Below are 18,486 nucleotides of genomic sequence, written 5' to 3' on the forward strand. Positions count from 1 at the left end.
ATGTTGAAAAGCATCAGCCTGTGTTTTTTTTTAATAATTTCAAATAATTATAAACAACTATAAATCTATGGAGCCTAATTCATTAAAAATATTTTGTAAGAGAGAGATACAAGTCATCACCTTGTCCATTCATTTTCCAATCTCATAAACATGTGTTACCATGCTCTTAGATGTGGCAAAATATGTTACTTTTGTACTTCAAATAATTAAAAACTGATGTGGAGTCTGTGAAATTTCTTATAATTTTTTCCACTTTAAAAAACAAGTGCCCTTTGACACGGCTACATAGTTGTTTGTTATTGCTTCAAATAAGTAAAAACTTTTATAAAAACTATCGAGTTTAATTTTATTTAAAATGTTAGAAACTTATTTTCATCATATCTTTTTTATTAATTTTCCAACTTTAGAAACAAGTATTGTCACCCTCTTTAACATGGTAGCATGTGGTTTTTTTTTTATTCAAATCATTAAAAACCGTTATAAAATCTATCGAGTTTAGTTTCATTTTAAACACTTAAAATTTTTGGTCATCTTGTTCTTTGTGTTAATTTTAAAGCTTTTACAAGTATTGTCATAGCTTTTAATTTGGTAGCATTTCTTTTTTTTATGTCACTAAAAATACTTGAATTGTAAAAGAGGGATACATGTCACCTTGTCCATTTTATGTTCATTTTTGAATTTCAAAAACATGTGTTGTTATGCTCTTTGACGCGGTGGCATGTGTTACTTTTTTGTTCCGTATTCTTAAAAAACGCTATAAAAACTATTGAATTTAGTTTCATTTAAAATAATTTAAAATTCTTTAATAATTTCCAACTTAAAAATTAAGTGTTGTCATGTTCTTTGACGTGACAACTTGTGTTATCATTATTTTTTTTAATTATTAGGGATCGATAAAAAAATTATTAAGTTTAAATTCATAGAAAACACTCGAAATTTCCTTCCACCTTGTCCTTTTTATTGATTTTTTAATTTTAAAACAAGTGTCGACATACTCTTTGATATGACAATATGTTTGTGTATTTTTTTCTAAGATAATTAAGAATCACTATGAACACTATCGAATCTAATTTTAACAAAAAAACTTGAAATTTTTGTCACCCTATCATTTTTATGTTAATTTCCAACTTTAGAAACAAATGTTGTCATGATTTTTAGTCTGGTAGCATTTATTACTATTTTTTGTTTCAAATCATTAAAAATTGCTATGAAAATTATTGAGTCTAATTTCAATGAACGTTTGAAATTTCATGTCACCTATCCTTTATATATTAATTTTCCAGCTTTAGAAATAAATGTAAATTTTTTTTTTTTTTGTTTCAAGTCATTAAGAATTAATATGAAAACTACCGAGTCTAATTCATTGTTAGAAAATGTCACAAACTATCACGTAAAACTCTTTTTTTCTTGTTTTCCCTATCTTTATCCAAAAGTAGTTATAATTTACCATAGAACTAGTTCGAAATATATTTATGGAAACATTTTTTCCCAATGACTATATAATATACTGCTTCCAGGTGATCTAAAAATTTGTCAAATCATGTATCCAAACCATCTTTAGAATGTGTCCAAGCAATCTTGAAGTTCAAGATGTTTGCTTTCCTTCCTACCAGACATATGATTGACAGTTCAGCTAGTCTTGCTGATTCATGATGGATACATATAAAACTGGAGATACAAAAAAAAATTCTATTAGTGTTAAGTGCAGCTCATCAATGGGTATTATTAGCTAGTCTAAGACTGGAGATTTAGAAAATTTAGAGCAGTCTTGAAATGAAATTTTATGAATATTTCTTATCAGAAAATATATAACTAGTTCTATAGTTACCATCTTCATTTAGGGGCCGTTTGGTTGGAGTATTTTAAAGATTACCTTAAAGGGCATTTGGTTTGGGTAATGTTTGATTACTAAAATAGAAAAATTACTTTGAAGATAGATTACTTAGAAGATTACTGGGTATAAATTATTACTATGTTTGATAAAATTTGATAGGTATAAATAATTATTGTGTTTGGTTAAAGGTAATAAAAGATTACTAATAAATTATTTTATTTAAATGTCCTTAAATATAATTATTTTAAATATTTTTTATATTATTTGTTATATTAATTAAAAATAAATTTATTTTTGTCTTAAAAATTAATAAATTATAATAAAATTAAGATTACCTTGATAATTTTTTAATACCTAAGGTAAAAGTGATAATCAAATTATCACCTATATTATCTGTTATGTTAGTATTAATAATAAAATATTACTGTAATCTTGTATTACTTACATTATCTTATTTGGTTTGTTAGTAATAAAAGATAGATTATTAGGGTGCGTTTGGTTGACGGTTTTTAAGATTACCTTGGTAATCTATCTTTTATTCCCTTGTTTGGTTTGTCAGTAATAAAATATTACAGTAATATTCTATTACCAATGCTGATGTGACAGATAATATAAGTGGTAATCTGATTACCACCTTCACCTTAGGTATTTAAAGATTACTGGGATAATCTTGAGTTTATTATAGAAAAATTATTATTTATTAATTTTTTGAGATAAAAATAAATTTATTTTTAATTAATATGATAAATAATATAAAAAATATTTAAAAATAATTATATTCAAAGACATTTAAGTAAAATAATTTACTAGTATTCTTTTATTACTGTTAACCAAATACATTAATTATTTATATAATCTATTTTTATCAAATTTAATCAAACGTAGTAATCATTTATACTCAGTAATCTTCTCAATAATCTATCATCAAGGTAATTTCTCTATTTTGATAATAAAACATTAAACAAACTAAACGCACCATTACTATATTAAAAAATTATCAAAATAATTTTGATTTTATTATAATTATATTCTTATTTATTAATTTTTTAAGATAAAAATAACTTTATTTTCAATTAATATAATAACAATAATTATATCAAGTGTATTTAAATATAATAATATTATAGTATTCTTTTATTACTTCTAACAAAATATAATAATTATTTATACCTATCAAATTTTAATAAATTTCATCAAACATAATAATAATTTATTTTCAGTAATATCCTAAGTAATCTATTTTTAAGGTAATCTATTATTTGTAGTAATAAAATATTACCTAAACCAAATATAATGAAATATGGTAATAAAATATGTATAATGAAATATGGCAATTTGTTAGAGTTACCATAAAAGCTTTTTTTCCAAATATATATGAAATTACCTTATATATTATTATGAATTTAATAATTTCTTGTGAATATCATAATTTAATTTAATGTTATACTAATTAAATAAATGGCATTCAAAGTAAAGTTGTTGGCTTGGAACAGGGTGACGAGTTGCCAGATGTGCAGAATATTGCAGTTTACATGGCGAAGGAATCTAGAGAAGCAAAACGGCGGCGTTTGCTTCAGTTGTTGATCTTGGTCTGGATCATGGTTTTGAAATCCTGAAATGGAAAGGCTGGTTTTTCAAGTTTGCCAAGCGACACTGTGTGACAGCGCCTGCCTGGCAGCGCCACCTGCTTGCCAAGAAGACCCAAAGCCACCGAACCCAAAACCGTATTTGGATGAAAATCTGTAACGTTATCCATTTTTGGTAACACAACTTAGCACCCTTTACTGTTATTTGTCTAATTTAGCAGCTAACTTAAGAACTAGACAAAAAAACGTAAATGAAAATGAATAGGAATCAATTTCTTGTTAATTTTTTTGTAATCTTCCTCATTTTGCAAATTTCTGGAATTATGCCTGCACGTGGTTCTTCAAGATTCATTGCACCTTCAATTCACTCCCTTTATAAGCCACCCTTCTTAACACAACTTCACCATCACACCTTCACAACATCACTTCTTGAAACAATGCCTGGTCGGCAAAATAGAAGAGGTCGCAGAAATGCTCGTCGCCTTGACTTTCCTCCAGATTTTGTTCCTAAAGGATGGTTTATAATCAACGAGATCAACAAAGATGGTGTTGAGGAGGTGATTTGACACTAAGCTCAGCTCCATAGTCTTTCAATTTTCTGATGTTAATGCTTTACAACTTTGCGTTAACTGGTGACTAATGATTCTCTTATTTGTGCTTTGTGAACTGATGTTATTTTTCTTTATAGTTTCACTATGGTGCTTAACTGCTCATCTATATAACAACTTGTGATATTATCTATATAGTACTATTATCATATAAAACACTGCTTTAATCTGGTTTGATGTTAGCCCTTGTGGGAAATCTTTTTTCTCCTTTTAGCCTCACATTTAATTGAGTACTGATGCAGCAGGTGTGCTCTGTGTGTCAAGGTTTGTGTATATCTTATTGCTCTGTTGGTCAGATCATAGTTTGTTGGCATAACATCAGGATCTTGTTTGAGGATATTGTGTTGGTAAAATTTTTGTTAGACTGATTTGGAGCATATTATGTAATTTGTCAATTTTTGGCTCCACATTTTTCTACTGATAACAAATGGCTTTCTTAATAAATAAAAATAAAGCATACTCTGTCTCTAGTTTGTCTTTGTTGATTATAATTCATCATTCAGGAATATAGTTAAAAAGAAACTCTACAACATCATCTTCAGTGATTTCATTACTCTTGTCTTTAATCTGATATAAATTTTTAAAGTACACATGTTATTTTGTTGAAGTATAATAGCATGCGTTACTCTGTTTTTTCTTTTTCTTATTTTTTATTGTTATGAATTATTATGAAAATTATCGAGTCTAATTCTTAAAAGCCACTTACCTCTATAGATTGAGTGTGTCACCTTGATCTTTTTGGTTTATGGTCAAATTTCTAAAACCTGAGTTGCCCTCATGTTGTGTGATTTTTTTTAACAAATTTCAAATAATTAAGAGCAACTACGAAAACTTTAGACTCTGATTCACTAAAAATACGTTGTAAGAGAGGGGTACAAATCACCTTGTCCATTTTATGTTCATTATCCAATTACAAAAACACATGTTAATTTTTTCTTCAAATTATACCATCAAGTCTAGTTTTATTTAAAATATCAGAAATTCTTTATAAATTTGAAATTTGTGTTGCCATGTAGTAAGAATAAACGCTTGAAATTTTCAGTCACCTGTCTTTGAAATTTTCAATCTAATTAAGAAACATTATAAAAATTATTCAATCTAATTTCAATGAACGCCTGAAATTTTCAGTTACCTGTCTTTTATGCATTAATTTTTCAGCTTTAGAAACAAATGTCAACATGTTTTTTTTTTTTCAAATCATTAAGAATTGCTATTAAAACTATCAAATCTAATTCATTGGTTGAAAACGTCATAAACAATCACGTAAAAACTCTCTTCTTTTCCATAACTTTATCCAAGAATTACCACTCTATAAGTTCGAAATATATTTATGGTAACATTTCTTCCCAATGGCTGTATATCATACTGCTCCCAGGTGCTCTAAAAATTTGTCAAATGGCCAAAGGACTATATCCCACTCAAGTTTTGGCGCACTCCTAAAGCCACACTCGTAGAGTCTGAAAAACCTAAAGTCCCACCCATGACATAATAAACCATTAAAATTTTCTATTAGAGACAGTAGATAAAATTGTTATTTTACTAATAATATTAAACAATATAAAATTCTTTATATTTTCTCTCCAAAGTTTTAAAAATTAACAACTTCACCCCTATCTAAAGTTTTCTAACTTTAAAAAGTCACATTTTCCCCCCAAATTTTTTCTTCACCTCTCTGGCCACCATCTCTAATGTCGACGACCTCCCATCTCCATCCTAAATTGTTGGTCGACGCAGGTAAGGAAATCTAGAACAAATCTCTTTGGCAACAACAATGACAACGAGATTCCAAATCTCTTTGTTGAAGAAGAGATCTAGAATCTCTTCATCGAAGACAAGGAGATCTGGAATCTCTTCGTCAAGGTAGAGATCTAGATCTCTTCTTCGACGAAGAGACTTTGTCATTGTCCTTTCCAGATCGCTAGAGAAAGTGGCTGGAGGGAAAAAAAATTCTAAGGTTTGGGGGGGGGGGGGGGGGGGAGGGGGTTTCAAAGTTAAAAAACTTTAAGAGGGTTGCAATGTTAGTTTTTAAAACTTATGAGAGAAAAATGTAATAAATTTTACATTTTTATATTATTAGTAAAATAACGATTTTACCTCTGCTTCTAACAGAAAATTTTATCCCCAGTTGGTTAATGGATGAGATTTCAGGTTTTTCAAATTTCATGAATGTGACTTTAAGAATGCAACTAAACTTGGGGGTGAAATAATCCTTTGGCCTTGTCAAATCATGTATCTAAACCATTTTTAGAATGTGTCCAAGCAATCTTGAAATTCAAAATGTTTGACGGTTCAGCTAGTCTTGTTGATTCATGATGGATACGTATAAAACAGGAGATAGAAATAAAATTATATTAGTATTAAGTGCACCTCATCAATGGGTATTATTAGCTAGTCCAAGTCTGGAGATTTAGAAAATTTAGAGCAGTTTTGAAATGAAACTTTATGAATATTTCTTTTCAGAAAATATACACTAGTTTTATAGTTGTGGCTTGTGTAGTTCTTGAATATTGCTGTTCCCGTTCTGTGAATTGGATGATGCATCATTGAATGAGTAAAATTTCAGTGCTTTAACAATGCTCCTGTTACTCAAGTTTTCACTTGTATAAAATGCTATGTGTAATTGGCACATTTACATATTCCATATAAGAAACCAGACACTTAAGAATCATTTAGCAACAAACTGATGAAACTGGAAACTTTTTGCATTGCTACTTGTAGCATTACATCAATACGGCAACAAATGAAATATGAACGTCAGGCCAATCAACCTGCCCGTGCCCCAGTTAGTTTTTAACTCCTTAAACGATTATGGTGCCATTTGTTTCACCTCCAACTCTCCTATACATCATGAAAACCTGATTCTTCATATATTTTGTTACAGGCCCTCCAACCAGGACGACCATTAATTTACTGTACTCATTGCAGGAACATGGGACACGAGGCACATCGGTGTGGATTCTCTGAAGAATATGTTAGGGTATGTATCATTTTCCATTTTTCCACCTGTTTCTGTGAGGAATTCCCACAACTCACGTTGTATTATTCTAACTTTAAGGCTATCAATGCACTGTATCCATACCTGCAGCTGGACCAGCACTAGCACCAGTTGGCGGAGGAGAGCCTGCACGGTTACAGAGGGCTACATACTAGTGTGGCCTTTGTCACCGATATGGACATAACGCCCGCACTTGCCGTGTACTTTTGTAGCCCATGTAGTCCTAGTATATGATAGAGCAGTGTCTCTACAATACTTATCTAAACTTGAAAGCTTTTCTATGTTGGTTTGCCAGCTTTGAGCTTTTAGACAATAATTTGGATGCTTTTAAATATATTTGTTAAGATAAATGAAGCATAGGAATATCAACATAAAGTGTACATTTGTTAAGATCTCAAGTACAAGACATGAGATTTGAAGCTCAAATTAAAAAGTATGAGTATGGGTGAACATAGCTTTGAGTTTTCAATCTCAACAACTAATTTTTGGAATGTAGTTTTCCAAATATTCATGTTATCTGATATGAGGGTCATTATCATGTCTCTTAGTTATAATCATAAGATGCGCATGATAATGTTATAATTGCAATGTTCCACAGCCTTGATGGATACCCATGTTGAATAATTGTACACTAACTATTTTTAGCCATAAGCGAAAACTAAATAATCCAAAGTTATATAAATCCTACATTAGGTATGAGATCCAATTAAATTTTTACATCGGTATCAACAACAGGCATGGGCTTGAGCAATTGCCCAACGCTTAAATATAAATAGTGATGCACTCTCATATAACTCAAAGATTGAAATTGTTAATCGATCATTTTTGAGTTAAGACAGAACAAGATAAGATATTATTATAAACAAAAAGTATCATTTAAAAGTGTAAAATGATGCATTAAAATTAATTCAATGCATATTTTTCTATATGATTAAAAGAAGAAAAACATGAAAATGGATACGCGATAAATCATTAAGTAATAGTATTTATAGATTAATTTATCTAAATATAATGAAGTTCATTGAACAAGTATAAGTTAAGAAAACATTTAATAAAATATTTGATATTAATATATTTATATTGGAAAACCTTCTATACAAATTCTGGGCTTCATGAAAGCCTAGAAAATATAAATTTAATATCCTCTAGATATCATATTCGGATTTGCTGAACATTCTTATACTGAGAATTACATCCAAGACTAATTAAATCTCTCTTCACAAAAGATGATAAAGGAGCTGTTCAGTTTCAAAGGTAAAATGATTATTCTAGTAATTTATCTTTCATTATTTACAATATTTTATTTAGTTGGTAAGTAATAAAAAATTTTGACAATCTCTTATTTCTAATGGTAATGTAACAGGTAATATAAGAAATAATCTAATTGGTAGTTTCATTTTAAGTATTAAAATATTATTAAAATAATCTTGATTTTATTATAATTATATTCTTGTTTATTAATTTTTAGCACAAAAATGATTTTATTTTCAATTAATACAATAAAAATAATTATATCAACTATATTTAAATAAAATATTATTGGAAGCGTTTAGTTTGGGTAAAGTTTTATTATTAAAATTAAAATATTACCTTGAAGATAGATTACTTAAAATATTATTGAGTATAAATTATTATTATGTTTGATAAGATTTGTTAAAAATGAGTATGAATAAATAATTATTATATTTAGATAGAGATAATAAAAGAATATTAATAAATTATTTTACTCAAATGTCTTTGGGTATAATTATTCGAAAATATTTTTTATAATACTTGTATAATTAATTGAAAATGAAGTTATTTTTATCTAAAAAAATTAATAAATAAGAATATAATTATAATAAAATTAAGATTACATGGGTAATTTATTAATACCTAATATGAAGGTGGTAATCAGATTATCACCTATATTATGTGTCACATCACTATTGATTTTTTTTTACTAATAAATTAAACAAGATAATGTTAATAATAAAATATAGATTATCAAAGTAATCTTTATTGATTGGAACCAAATAGCCTTTATAGTATTTTTTATTACCTCTAACCAAATATAATGATTTTTTTATAATATTAGTTTATTAATTTTAACTAAATATAATAATTATTTATACTTACCAAATTATGATAAATTTTATCAAATATAATAATAATTTATTCTCGGTAATCTCTTAGATAAAACATTACTTAAACCAAATGTAAAGAAATATGGTAATAAAAGATGTAAAATGAAATAAGGAAATTTGTTAGAATTACATAAAAGCTTTTTTTCCAAATATATATGAAATTACCTTATATATTATTATGAATTTAATAATTTCTTGTGAATATCATAATTTAATTTAATGTTATTCTAATTAAATAAATGACATTCAAAGTACAGTTGTTGGCTTGGAACAGGGTGACAAGAGTTGCCATATATGCAGAATATTGCAGATTACATTGCCCAGGAATCTAGAGAAGCAAAACGACGGTGTTTGCTTCAGTTGTTGACCTTGGTCTGGATCATGGTTTTGAAATCCCGAAATGGAATGGCTGGTTTTTCAAGTTTGCCAAGCGACACTGTGTGATAGCGCCTGCCTGGCAGCGCCACCTGCTTGCCAAGAAGACTCAAAGCCACCGAACCCAAAACCGTATTTGGATGAAAATCTGTAGCCTTATCCATTTTTGGTAACACAACTTAGCACCCTTTACTGTTATTTGTCTAATTTAGCAGCTAACTTAAGAACTAGACAAAAAAACGTAACTGAAAATGAATAGGAATCAATTTCTTGTTAATTTTTTTGTAATCTTTCTCGTTTTGCAATTTCTGAAATTATGCCTACACGTGGTTCTTCAGGATTCATTGCACCTTCAATTCACTCCCTTTATAAGCCACCCTTCTTAACACAACTTCACTATCATACACCGTCACAACTTCACTTCTTGTAAAAATGGCTGATCGCCAAAACAGAAGAGGTCGCAGAAATGCTGGTCGCCTTGACTTTCCTCCAGATTTTGTTCCTAAAGGATGGTTTATAATCAACGAGATCAACGAAGATGGTGTTGAGGAGGTCAGATCATAGTTTGTTGGCATGACATCAGGATCTTGTTTGTGGATATTGTGTTGGTAAAATTTTTGTTAGACTGATCAGAAGCATTTATGTAATTTATCAATTTTTGGCACTGCACTCTTTTATTGATAAATACAGATAATACATACTTTGCCTCTAATTTCTCTTCGTTGATTATAATCCCTCCTTTAGGAATATAGTCTAAAGGAAACTTCACAACACCGTTACTCTTTCTTTTTCTCTCTTTTTTTTTTTTTTTTTGGATCATTATAAAAATTGTTGAGTGTAATTCTTAAAAAACACTTAAGACCTATATAGAAGAGTGTGTGTCGTCTTTTTCTGTTCATGTTCAAATTTCAAAACTTGGGTTTCCATGGTGAATAACATCATTCTGCGCGATTTTTTTTTTTTATACTTAAATTTCAAATCATTAAAAGTAATTATGAAAACTTTGGACTTTAATTCACTAAAAATACTTTGTAAGAGAGGGATACAAGTCACCTTGCCCATTTTATGTTCAAATCCAATTACAACAACGCACGTTGTCATGGTCTTCAATGTGGTAGTATGTGTTACTTTTCTCTTTCAAATCATATTATCGAGCCTAGTTTTACTTAAAATACTTAAATCATTTATAAATTTTTTAACTTCAAAAAACAAGTGTTGTCATGGTTTTTGACATGGCAACATAGTATTTTTTTTTTTTTTGTTTCAAATAATTAAGAATCGCTATGAAAACTATTGAGTCTAATTTCACATAAAACACAAGAAATTTATTCCCTCTATCTTTTTTATTAATTTCCAATTTCAAAAATAAGTATTGTCATGTTCTTTGATGTGGCAATATGTGTTTTTTTTTTTCTTCAGATTGTTAAAAACCGCTATAAAAACTATCGAGTCTAATTTAACTTAAAACACCTAAAATTTTCTTTTATTGCGTCCTTTTTATTAATTTTCTAACTTAAGAAATAAGTGTTGTCATGCTCTTTGACTTGACATTATGGGTGTGAGTTTTTTTTTTTGGTCTCAAATAATTAAAAACCATTATAAAAACTATCGAGTTTAGTTTCATTTAAAACACTTGAAATTTTTGTCAAACTTTCCTTTTTATATTAATTTACCAACTTTAGAAACAAGTGTTGTCATATTTTTCGGTTTAACAACATTTTTATTTTAAATAATTAAGAACCGCTATAAAAATTGTCGAGTTTAATTTTAATTAACATTTGAAATTTTCGATCATATCTCCTTTATATATTAATTTTCTAGGTTTAGAAACAAATGTAAACATTATTTTTTATATTAAATAAATAAAAATGGCTATGAAAAATTTCAAGTCCTATTCATTGATGGAAAGCACCGCAAATTGTATTGTAAAAACTCTTTTTTTTAATGTTTCTGTAACTTTATCAAAGAAGTAGTTATAATATTCCCAATAACTATATATTGTACCGCTTCCAGGTGATCTGAAAAATTGTCAAATCATGTATCTAAACTTTTTGCAATGTGACTTGTAGTATTACATCAATACAGCAACAAATGAAATATTTTACTCGAGGGAGGGACGATATGTTGCGCTATTTGGCATATGAACGTCGGGGCCAATCAACCTGCCCGGTTAATTTTTAACTCCTTAAATGGTTATATTGTGCTATTTGTTTCACCTCAACTCTCTTATACATCTCTTATACATCATGAAAACCTGGTTGTTATTTTTCATTTTGAATATATATTGTTACAGGCCCTGCAACCAGGACAACCATTAGTTTACTGTACTCGTTGCAGTAGCATGAGACACGAGGCACATCGGTGTGGATTCTCTGAAGAACATGTTAGGGTATGTATCATTTTCCATTTGTCCACCTGTTTCTGTGAGGAATTCCCACAATTCGCATTGTATTATTCTAACTTTCAGGCTATCAATGCACTGTATCCAATACCTGCAGCTGGACCGGCACTAGTTGGGGGAGGAGAGCCTGCACGGGTACAGAGGGCTACATACCAGTGTGGCCTTTGTCATCGATATGGGCATAACGCCCGCACTTGCCGTGTATATGTGTAGCCCATGTAGTCCTAGTATATGATAGAGCAGTGTCTCTATAATACTTATCTAAACTTGAAAACTTTTCTGTGTTGGTTTTCCAGCATTGAGCTTTTAGACAATAATTTGGATGCTTTTAAATATATTTGTTAAGATAAATGAAGCATAGGAATATCAACATAAAATATACATTTATTAAAATCCCAAATACAAGATAAGGAACTTGAATCTCAAATTAAAAAGTATAAGTATCGATAAACATGGTTTTGGGTTTTCAATTTCAACAACTAATTCTTGAATTGTAGTGTTCCTAACGTTCATATTATATGAAACGAAAGTTATTATCATGTCTCTTAGCTCTAATCATATAGTGCAATCGGTAATGTTATCATTGCAATGTTCCACAACCATGATAGACACCTACATTGAAAAATTGTACACTAACTATTTATTAGCTATAGGCGAACACTAAAGAGTTCAAAATAATATAAATTATGCATTAGATATGAGATCCAACTAGATTTTTACATCAATATCAACAACAAACATAGGCTTGAGAGGCTGCACAACGACTAAAAATAAAAAATAATGCATTCTCATATAACCTGAAGATTGAAATTGGTGATGGGCCATTTATGAGTCATGACAAGAACAGGATAAAATATTATTATAAACAAAAACTATCACTTACAGGTGCAAAATGATACATAAAAATTAATTCTTTGCATATTTTCCTATATGATTTAAAGAACAAAAACATTAAAATGGATATGTGATAAATCATTCAGTAATAGTATTTTTAGATTAATTTGTCCAAATATTTTGATGTTCATTGAACAAGTATATGTTAAGAAAACATTTAATAAAATATTTGATATTCATATATTTATATTGGAAAACCTTCAATGCAAAATCTGGGCTTCATGAAAAGCAAGAAAATAGAAATTTGATATCCTCTAGATTTCATATTCGGATTTGCTGAACATGCTTATACTGAGAAATACATCCAAGACTAAATCTCTCTTCACAAAAGACAATAAAAGATGTATAATGAAATATGGCAATAAAAGATGTATAATGGAATATGGCAATTTGTTATTATTACCATAAAAGCTTTTTTTTCCATATATATATATATGAAATTACCTTATATACTATTATGAATTTAATAATTTCTTTTGAATATTAAATAATTTAATTTAATGTGATAGTAATTAAATAAATGACATTAAAAGTACAGTTGTTGGCTAGGAACAGGGTGACAAGAGTTGCCATATATGCAGAATTGCTGAATATTAAATAATTTAATTTAATTTAATGGTTTTGACATCCTGAAATGGAACGGCTGGTTTTTCAAGTCTGCCAAGTGACACTGCGTGATAGCGCCTTCCCGGCAGCGCCACCTGCTTGCCAAGAAGACTCAAACCCACCGGACCCTAAACCATATTTGGATGAAAATCTGTAACCTTATCCATTTTTGGTAACACAACTTAGCACCCTTTATTGTTATTTGTCTAATTTAGCAGCTAACTTAAGAACTAGACAAAAAAAACGTAACTGAAAATGAATAGGAATTAATTTCTTGTTAATTTTTTTGTAATCTTTCTCGTTTTGCAATTTCTGAGATTATGCCTACACGTGGTTCTTCAGGATTCATTGCACCTTCAATTCACTCCCTTTATAAGCCACCCTTCTTAACACAACTTCACTATCGTACACCATCACAACTTCACTGTCGTACACCTTCACAACCTTACTTCTTGGAACAATGGCTGATCGCCCAAACAGAAGAGGTCGCAGAAATGCTGGTCGCCTTGACTTTCCTCCAGATTACGTTCCTAAAGGATGGATCATAATCAACGAGATCAACGAAGATGGTGTTGAGGAGGTGATTTCACACTCAGCTCAGCTCCATAATCTTTCAATTTCCTGATGTTTATGTTTTGCAACTTTGCGTTTATTGGTGATTAATGATTCTATTATTTGTGCTTTGTGAACTGATGTTATTTTTGTTTATAGTTTCACTATGGTGCTTAACTGCTTATCTATATAACAACTTATGATATGATCTATATAGTGCTATTATCATATAAAACACTCCTTTAATCTGGTTTGATGTTAGCCCTTGTGGGAAATCTGGTTTCTCATTCTAGCCTCACATTTAGTTGAGTACTATATATACAAGCTTGCTGCTGCTGATGCAGTAGCTTTGCTCTCTGTGTCAAGGTTTGTGTATATCTTATTGCTCAGTTGGTCAGATCATAGTTTGTTGGCATGACATCAGGATCTTGTTTGAGGATATTGTGTTGGTAAATTTTTTGCTAGACTGATTAGGAGCATATTATGTAATTTGTCAATTTTTGGCACTGCACTCTTTTACTAGAAACAAATGGCTTTCTTAATAAGTACAAATAAGACATATTATGTCTCTTATTTGTCTTCGGTGATTATAATCCATCATTTGGGAAACTTCACAACATCGTCATCTTCAATTACTTCATTACTCCTAATTTTTATCTAATATAAACTTTTAAAGTACACATATTATCATATTGAAGTCAAATAGCATGAGTTACTCTTTCTTTTTTGTTTTTCTTATTTTTTATGGTTACCAATTTTTATGAAAACTATCGAGTCTAATTCTTAAACATCACTAATCTCTTTAGATTGAGTGTGTCACCTTGATCTTTTTTGTTTATGTTCAAATTTCAAAAACCTAGGTTGCCCTCATGTTGCCTTATTTTTTTTTTAAAATAATTAAGAGCAATTATGAAAACTTTGAACTCTAATTCACTGAAAATACATTGTAAGAGAGGGATATAAGTCACTTTGTCCATTTTTCGTTCATTTTTCAATTACAAAAACATGTGTTGTCGTGGTTTTTAATGTGGTAGCACTTAATACTTTTTTTGCTTCATATTATACCATCGAGTCTAATTTTACTTAAAACATTCAAAATTCTTTTTAAATTTTCTAACTTAAAAAACAAGTGATGCTTTTTGACATGGCATCATAGTTTTTTTTTTTTGTTTCAAATCATTAAGAACCGCTATGAAAACTATCGAGTCTAATTTCACTTAAAACACAAAAATTTTATTTTCACTCTGTCCTTTTTATTAATTTCCAACTTTAGAAACAAATGTCATCATGCTCTTTGACGTGGCAATATGTTTTATTGTTATTTTTTTTGTTTCAAATAATTAAGAACCGTTATAATAACTATCAAATTTAATTTTACTTAAAACACTTGAAATTTTCTTTCATCATGTCATTTTTATTGATTTTCCAACTTTATAAACAAGTTTTGTCATACTCTTTGACTTGACATTATTTGTGGGTGTGTATGTGTCTTTTTTTTTTTTTTTGCCTTAAATGACAAAAGCCGTTATGAAAATTATGGAATTTAGTTTCATTTAAAATTCTTAAAATTTTTGTCACCCAATCCTTTTTATGTTTATTTTCTAATTTTAGAAACAAATGTTGTCATGTTTTTTTTGTTTCAAATAATTAAGAATCATTATAAAAATTATTGAATCTAATTTTAGTATTAATTTTTGAGTTTTAGAAACAAATGTCAATATTTTTTTTGTTTAAATTCATTAAAAATCATAATGAAAACTATCGAGCCTAATTCATATGTTGAAAATGTCATAAACAGTCCCACAAAAACTCTCTTTTTTATTTTTTGTAACTTTATCCAAGAATTACTATATTACTATTTCGAAATATATTTATGGTAACATTTTTTTCCCAATGACTGTATATTGTACTGCTTCCAGGTGCTCTAAAAATTTGTCAAATCATGTGTCTAAACCATTTTTAGAATGTGTCCAAGCAATCTTGAAATTCAAAATGTTTGACGGTTCAGCTAGTCTTGTTGATTCATGATGGATACATATAAAACAGGAGATAGAAATAAAATTCTGTTAGTATTATGTGCAGCTTATCAATGGATATTATTAGCTAGTCTAAGTCTGGAGATTTATAAAATTTAGAGCAGTTTTGAAATGAAAATCTATGAATATTTCTTTTCAGAAAATACACAGTAGTTTTATAGTTATGTTATGGCTTGTGTAGTTCTTCAATATTGCTATTCCTGTTCTCTGAATTGGATGATGCATTACTGAACGAGTAAAATTTCAGTGCTTTAACAATGCTCCTGTTAGTCAAGTTCTTACTTGTATAAACTGCCATGTGTAATTGGCACATTTACATATTCCATATAAGAAGCCAGACACTTACGAATCATTTAGCAACAAACTGATGACACTGGAAACCTTTTGCAATGTGACTTGCAGCATTACATCAATACCGCAACAAATGAAATATTTTACTCAAGGGAGGATATGTTGCGCTATTTGGCATATGAAAGTCAGGCCAATCGGCCTCCCCCGGTTAGTTTTTAACTCCTTAAATGATTATATTGTGCCATTTGTTTCACCTCAACTCTCTTATACATCACGAAAACTTGGTTGTTTTTCATTCTTCATATATATTGTTACAGGCCCTCCAACCAGGACAACCATTAGTTTACTGTACTCGTTGCAGGAACATGGGACACGAGGCACATCGGTGTGTATTCTCCGAAGAATATGTTAGGGTACGTATCATTTTCCATTTATCCACCAGTTTCTATGAGGAATTCCCACAACTCACATTGTATTATTCTGACTTTCAGGCGATCAATGCACTGTATCCCATACCTGCAGCTGGACCAGCACTAGCACCAGCACCTGCAGCTGCTTATAGGGGAGGAGAGCCTGCACGGGTACAGAGGGCTACATACCGGTGTGGCCTTTGTCACCGATATGGGCATAACGCCCGCACTTGCCGGGTACTTTTGTAGCCCATGTAGTCCTAGTATATGATTGAGCAGTGTCTCTATATTACTTATCTAAACTTGAAAACTGTTCTGTGTTGGTTTCCCAGCTTTGAGCTTTTAGACAATAATTTGGATGCTTTTAAATTTTTTTGTGGTTGGAACTTTAAAGTTTTAAATTATATTTGAGTGAAGTTTGAAGTTTCTCGGAGTGATTTAAAATTTTTTCATACTGTTTTAATCTTTAAACACTTTTCCACCTGTTTAAACCTCCCTCCTCCTTCTCTCTCACCCCTAAAACTTTCTCATTTCATCTCTCCTCCGCCATTACCACCATCAGCTCAACCTTTTCCGTTACTCCACCATTATGACCACCACCTCAACCAAAACCTCCCTCTTCCCTCCTAAAGCCATCACCTTCCTCTCCCACTCCCTCAAACATTCTCTCTATCAAAACAACCTAAACCCAACCAATATCTGCCGACCACAAATTACCAATTTCTGGCACGTATAATTAAATAATAATTTGGATATTAATGATTATTATTTGTATAAATCCATGCAACACACAAATCGTCACATAATCGTATAGATCCTTGTGATAAAATTCAATTATTTTGGTCATATTCTTATGGTTTCCACTCTAGGAAACCAAAGAAGAGGGAGAGGAGGTGTTGTTTGTAAGGTTAATGATGTGTCAGAGTAAATCATCAAGAAGAATGATCGTCGAAAAGAAAAAATAAATTTTTTGAAGTATAAGTGCAATGTCTTGAACTCTAAGAGGGACAATTTTAACTCTAAAACATGAAAATCCTAAATGATAAGGTGAAAAAGTAACGTTTTAAACTTAAGTTAAAAAAATTATTAATTTTTAAAACTAAGATAAGAATTAGAAATAAATTATTTTTTCTTTAAATAAAATTTTAAAATAACGATTTTATCTTTAATAATAATAAAAAAATTTAACATATGAATAAATATTTAGGCTTTTAAAAAATAATGATTGAAAACTTAGAAAAAGAGTAAACTTTAGATGAATAATTCATTTGGCCTATTTTAAAACCTATATAAGAACCATTGGAAGGACTTGACAAACAAACTGGCTATAGAGACCAAATCAAATTGATATGAGTTTTAAATTTTTAATTATACTATATTGATGTTATTAATTTATTCCATCAATCAAACTTATTGACCTATAGATTAACTCATCGATTAAGACAACACTTGGTTTGAGTCTAAAATCATAGCTAAGACTTATCCTGTAGACATTGAATCTTTTCGGTTTATAGTAAATTAGCAAGAAAATGATAAAAGCTTTATGGGAAAGTAAAAAATTTTTAATACAGAAAAAACATAAAAGAGAGAAGTGGGTATTTCTTGTTAATTAACAATAACTGAATTTCCTTGAAACATTTAAGAGAAAGCAATTGGACAAAATTTATTTAAATGAACTGAAATTCTCTTCGATGGAGAAATTATTCTATCATTTAAAATCCATTTATAATCTATTATCTCATATTATAATAAAAAATTAGCAAGAAATTGAA

The 18,486-nt window shown here is 29.4% G+C and overlaps 1 protein-coding gene across 2 annotated transcripts; it reads left to right on the top strand.

Moving 5' to 3' along the window:
• Window positions 1-3,739: 3,739 nt before the first annotated feature.
• LOC123217531 lies at window positions 3,740-7,577 on the top strand. 2 transcript variants are annotated; one of them, XM_044638606.1, is made up of 3 exons: window positions 3,740-3,977; window positions 6,910-7,005; window positions 7,084-7,577. In XM_044638606.1, the coding sequence occupies exons 1-3, from the start codon at window positions 3,744-3,746 to the stop codon at window positions 7,126-7,128; spliced, it is 375 nt and encodes a 124-aa protein (XP_044494541.1). In that variant the 5' UTR covers window positions 3,740-3,743; the 3' UTR covers window positions 7,129-7,577. The 2 variants fall into 2 exon arrangements, with proteins under 2 accessions (XP_044494541.1, XP_044494542.1); XM_044638607.1 differs by having other exon boundaries at window positions 7,114-7,577.
• Window positions 7,578-18,486: the final 10,909 nt, after the last annotated feature.

Source organism: Mangifera indica, chromosome 5 (assembly GCF_011075055.1).
Source record: "Mangifera indica cultivar Alphonso chromosome 5, CATAS_Mindica_2.1, whole genome shotgun sequence".
In the NCBI taxonomy this organism is placed as follows: domain Eukaryota; kingdom Viridiplantae; phylum Streptophyta; class Magnoliopsida; order Sapindales; family Anacardiaceae; genus Mangifera; species Mangifera indica.

What these genes read in the sequence shown, in the direction of transcription:
- LOC123217531 (XM_044638606.1), top strand. Translation starts at nt 3,744, where the DNA reads ATGCCTGCACGTGGTTCTTCAAGATTCATTGCACCTTCAATTCACTCC. An exon ending in ACAAAGATGGTGTTGAGGAG is followed by an intron (nt 3,978 to 6,909) that starts GTGATTTGACAC and finishes ATTTTGTTACAG; the next exon opens with GCCCTCCAACCAGGACGACC. An exon ending in TCTCTGAAGAATATGTTAGG is followed by an intron (nt 7,006 to 7,083) that starts GTATGTATCATT and finishes TCTAACTTTAAG; the next exon opens with GCTATCAATGCACTGTATCC.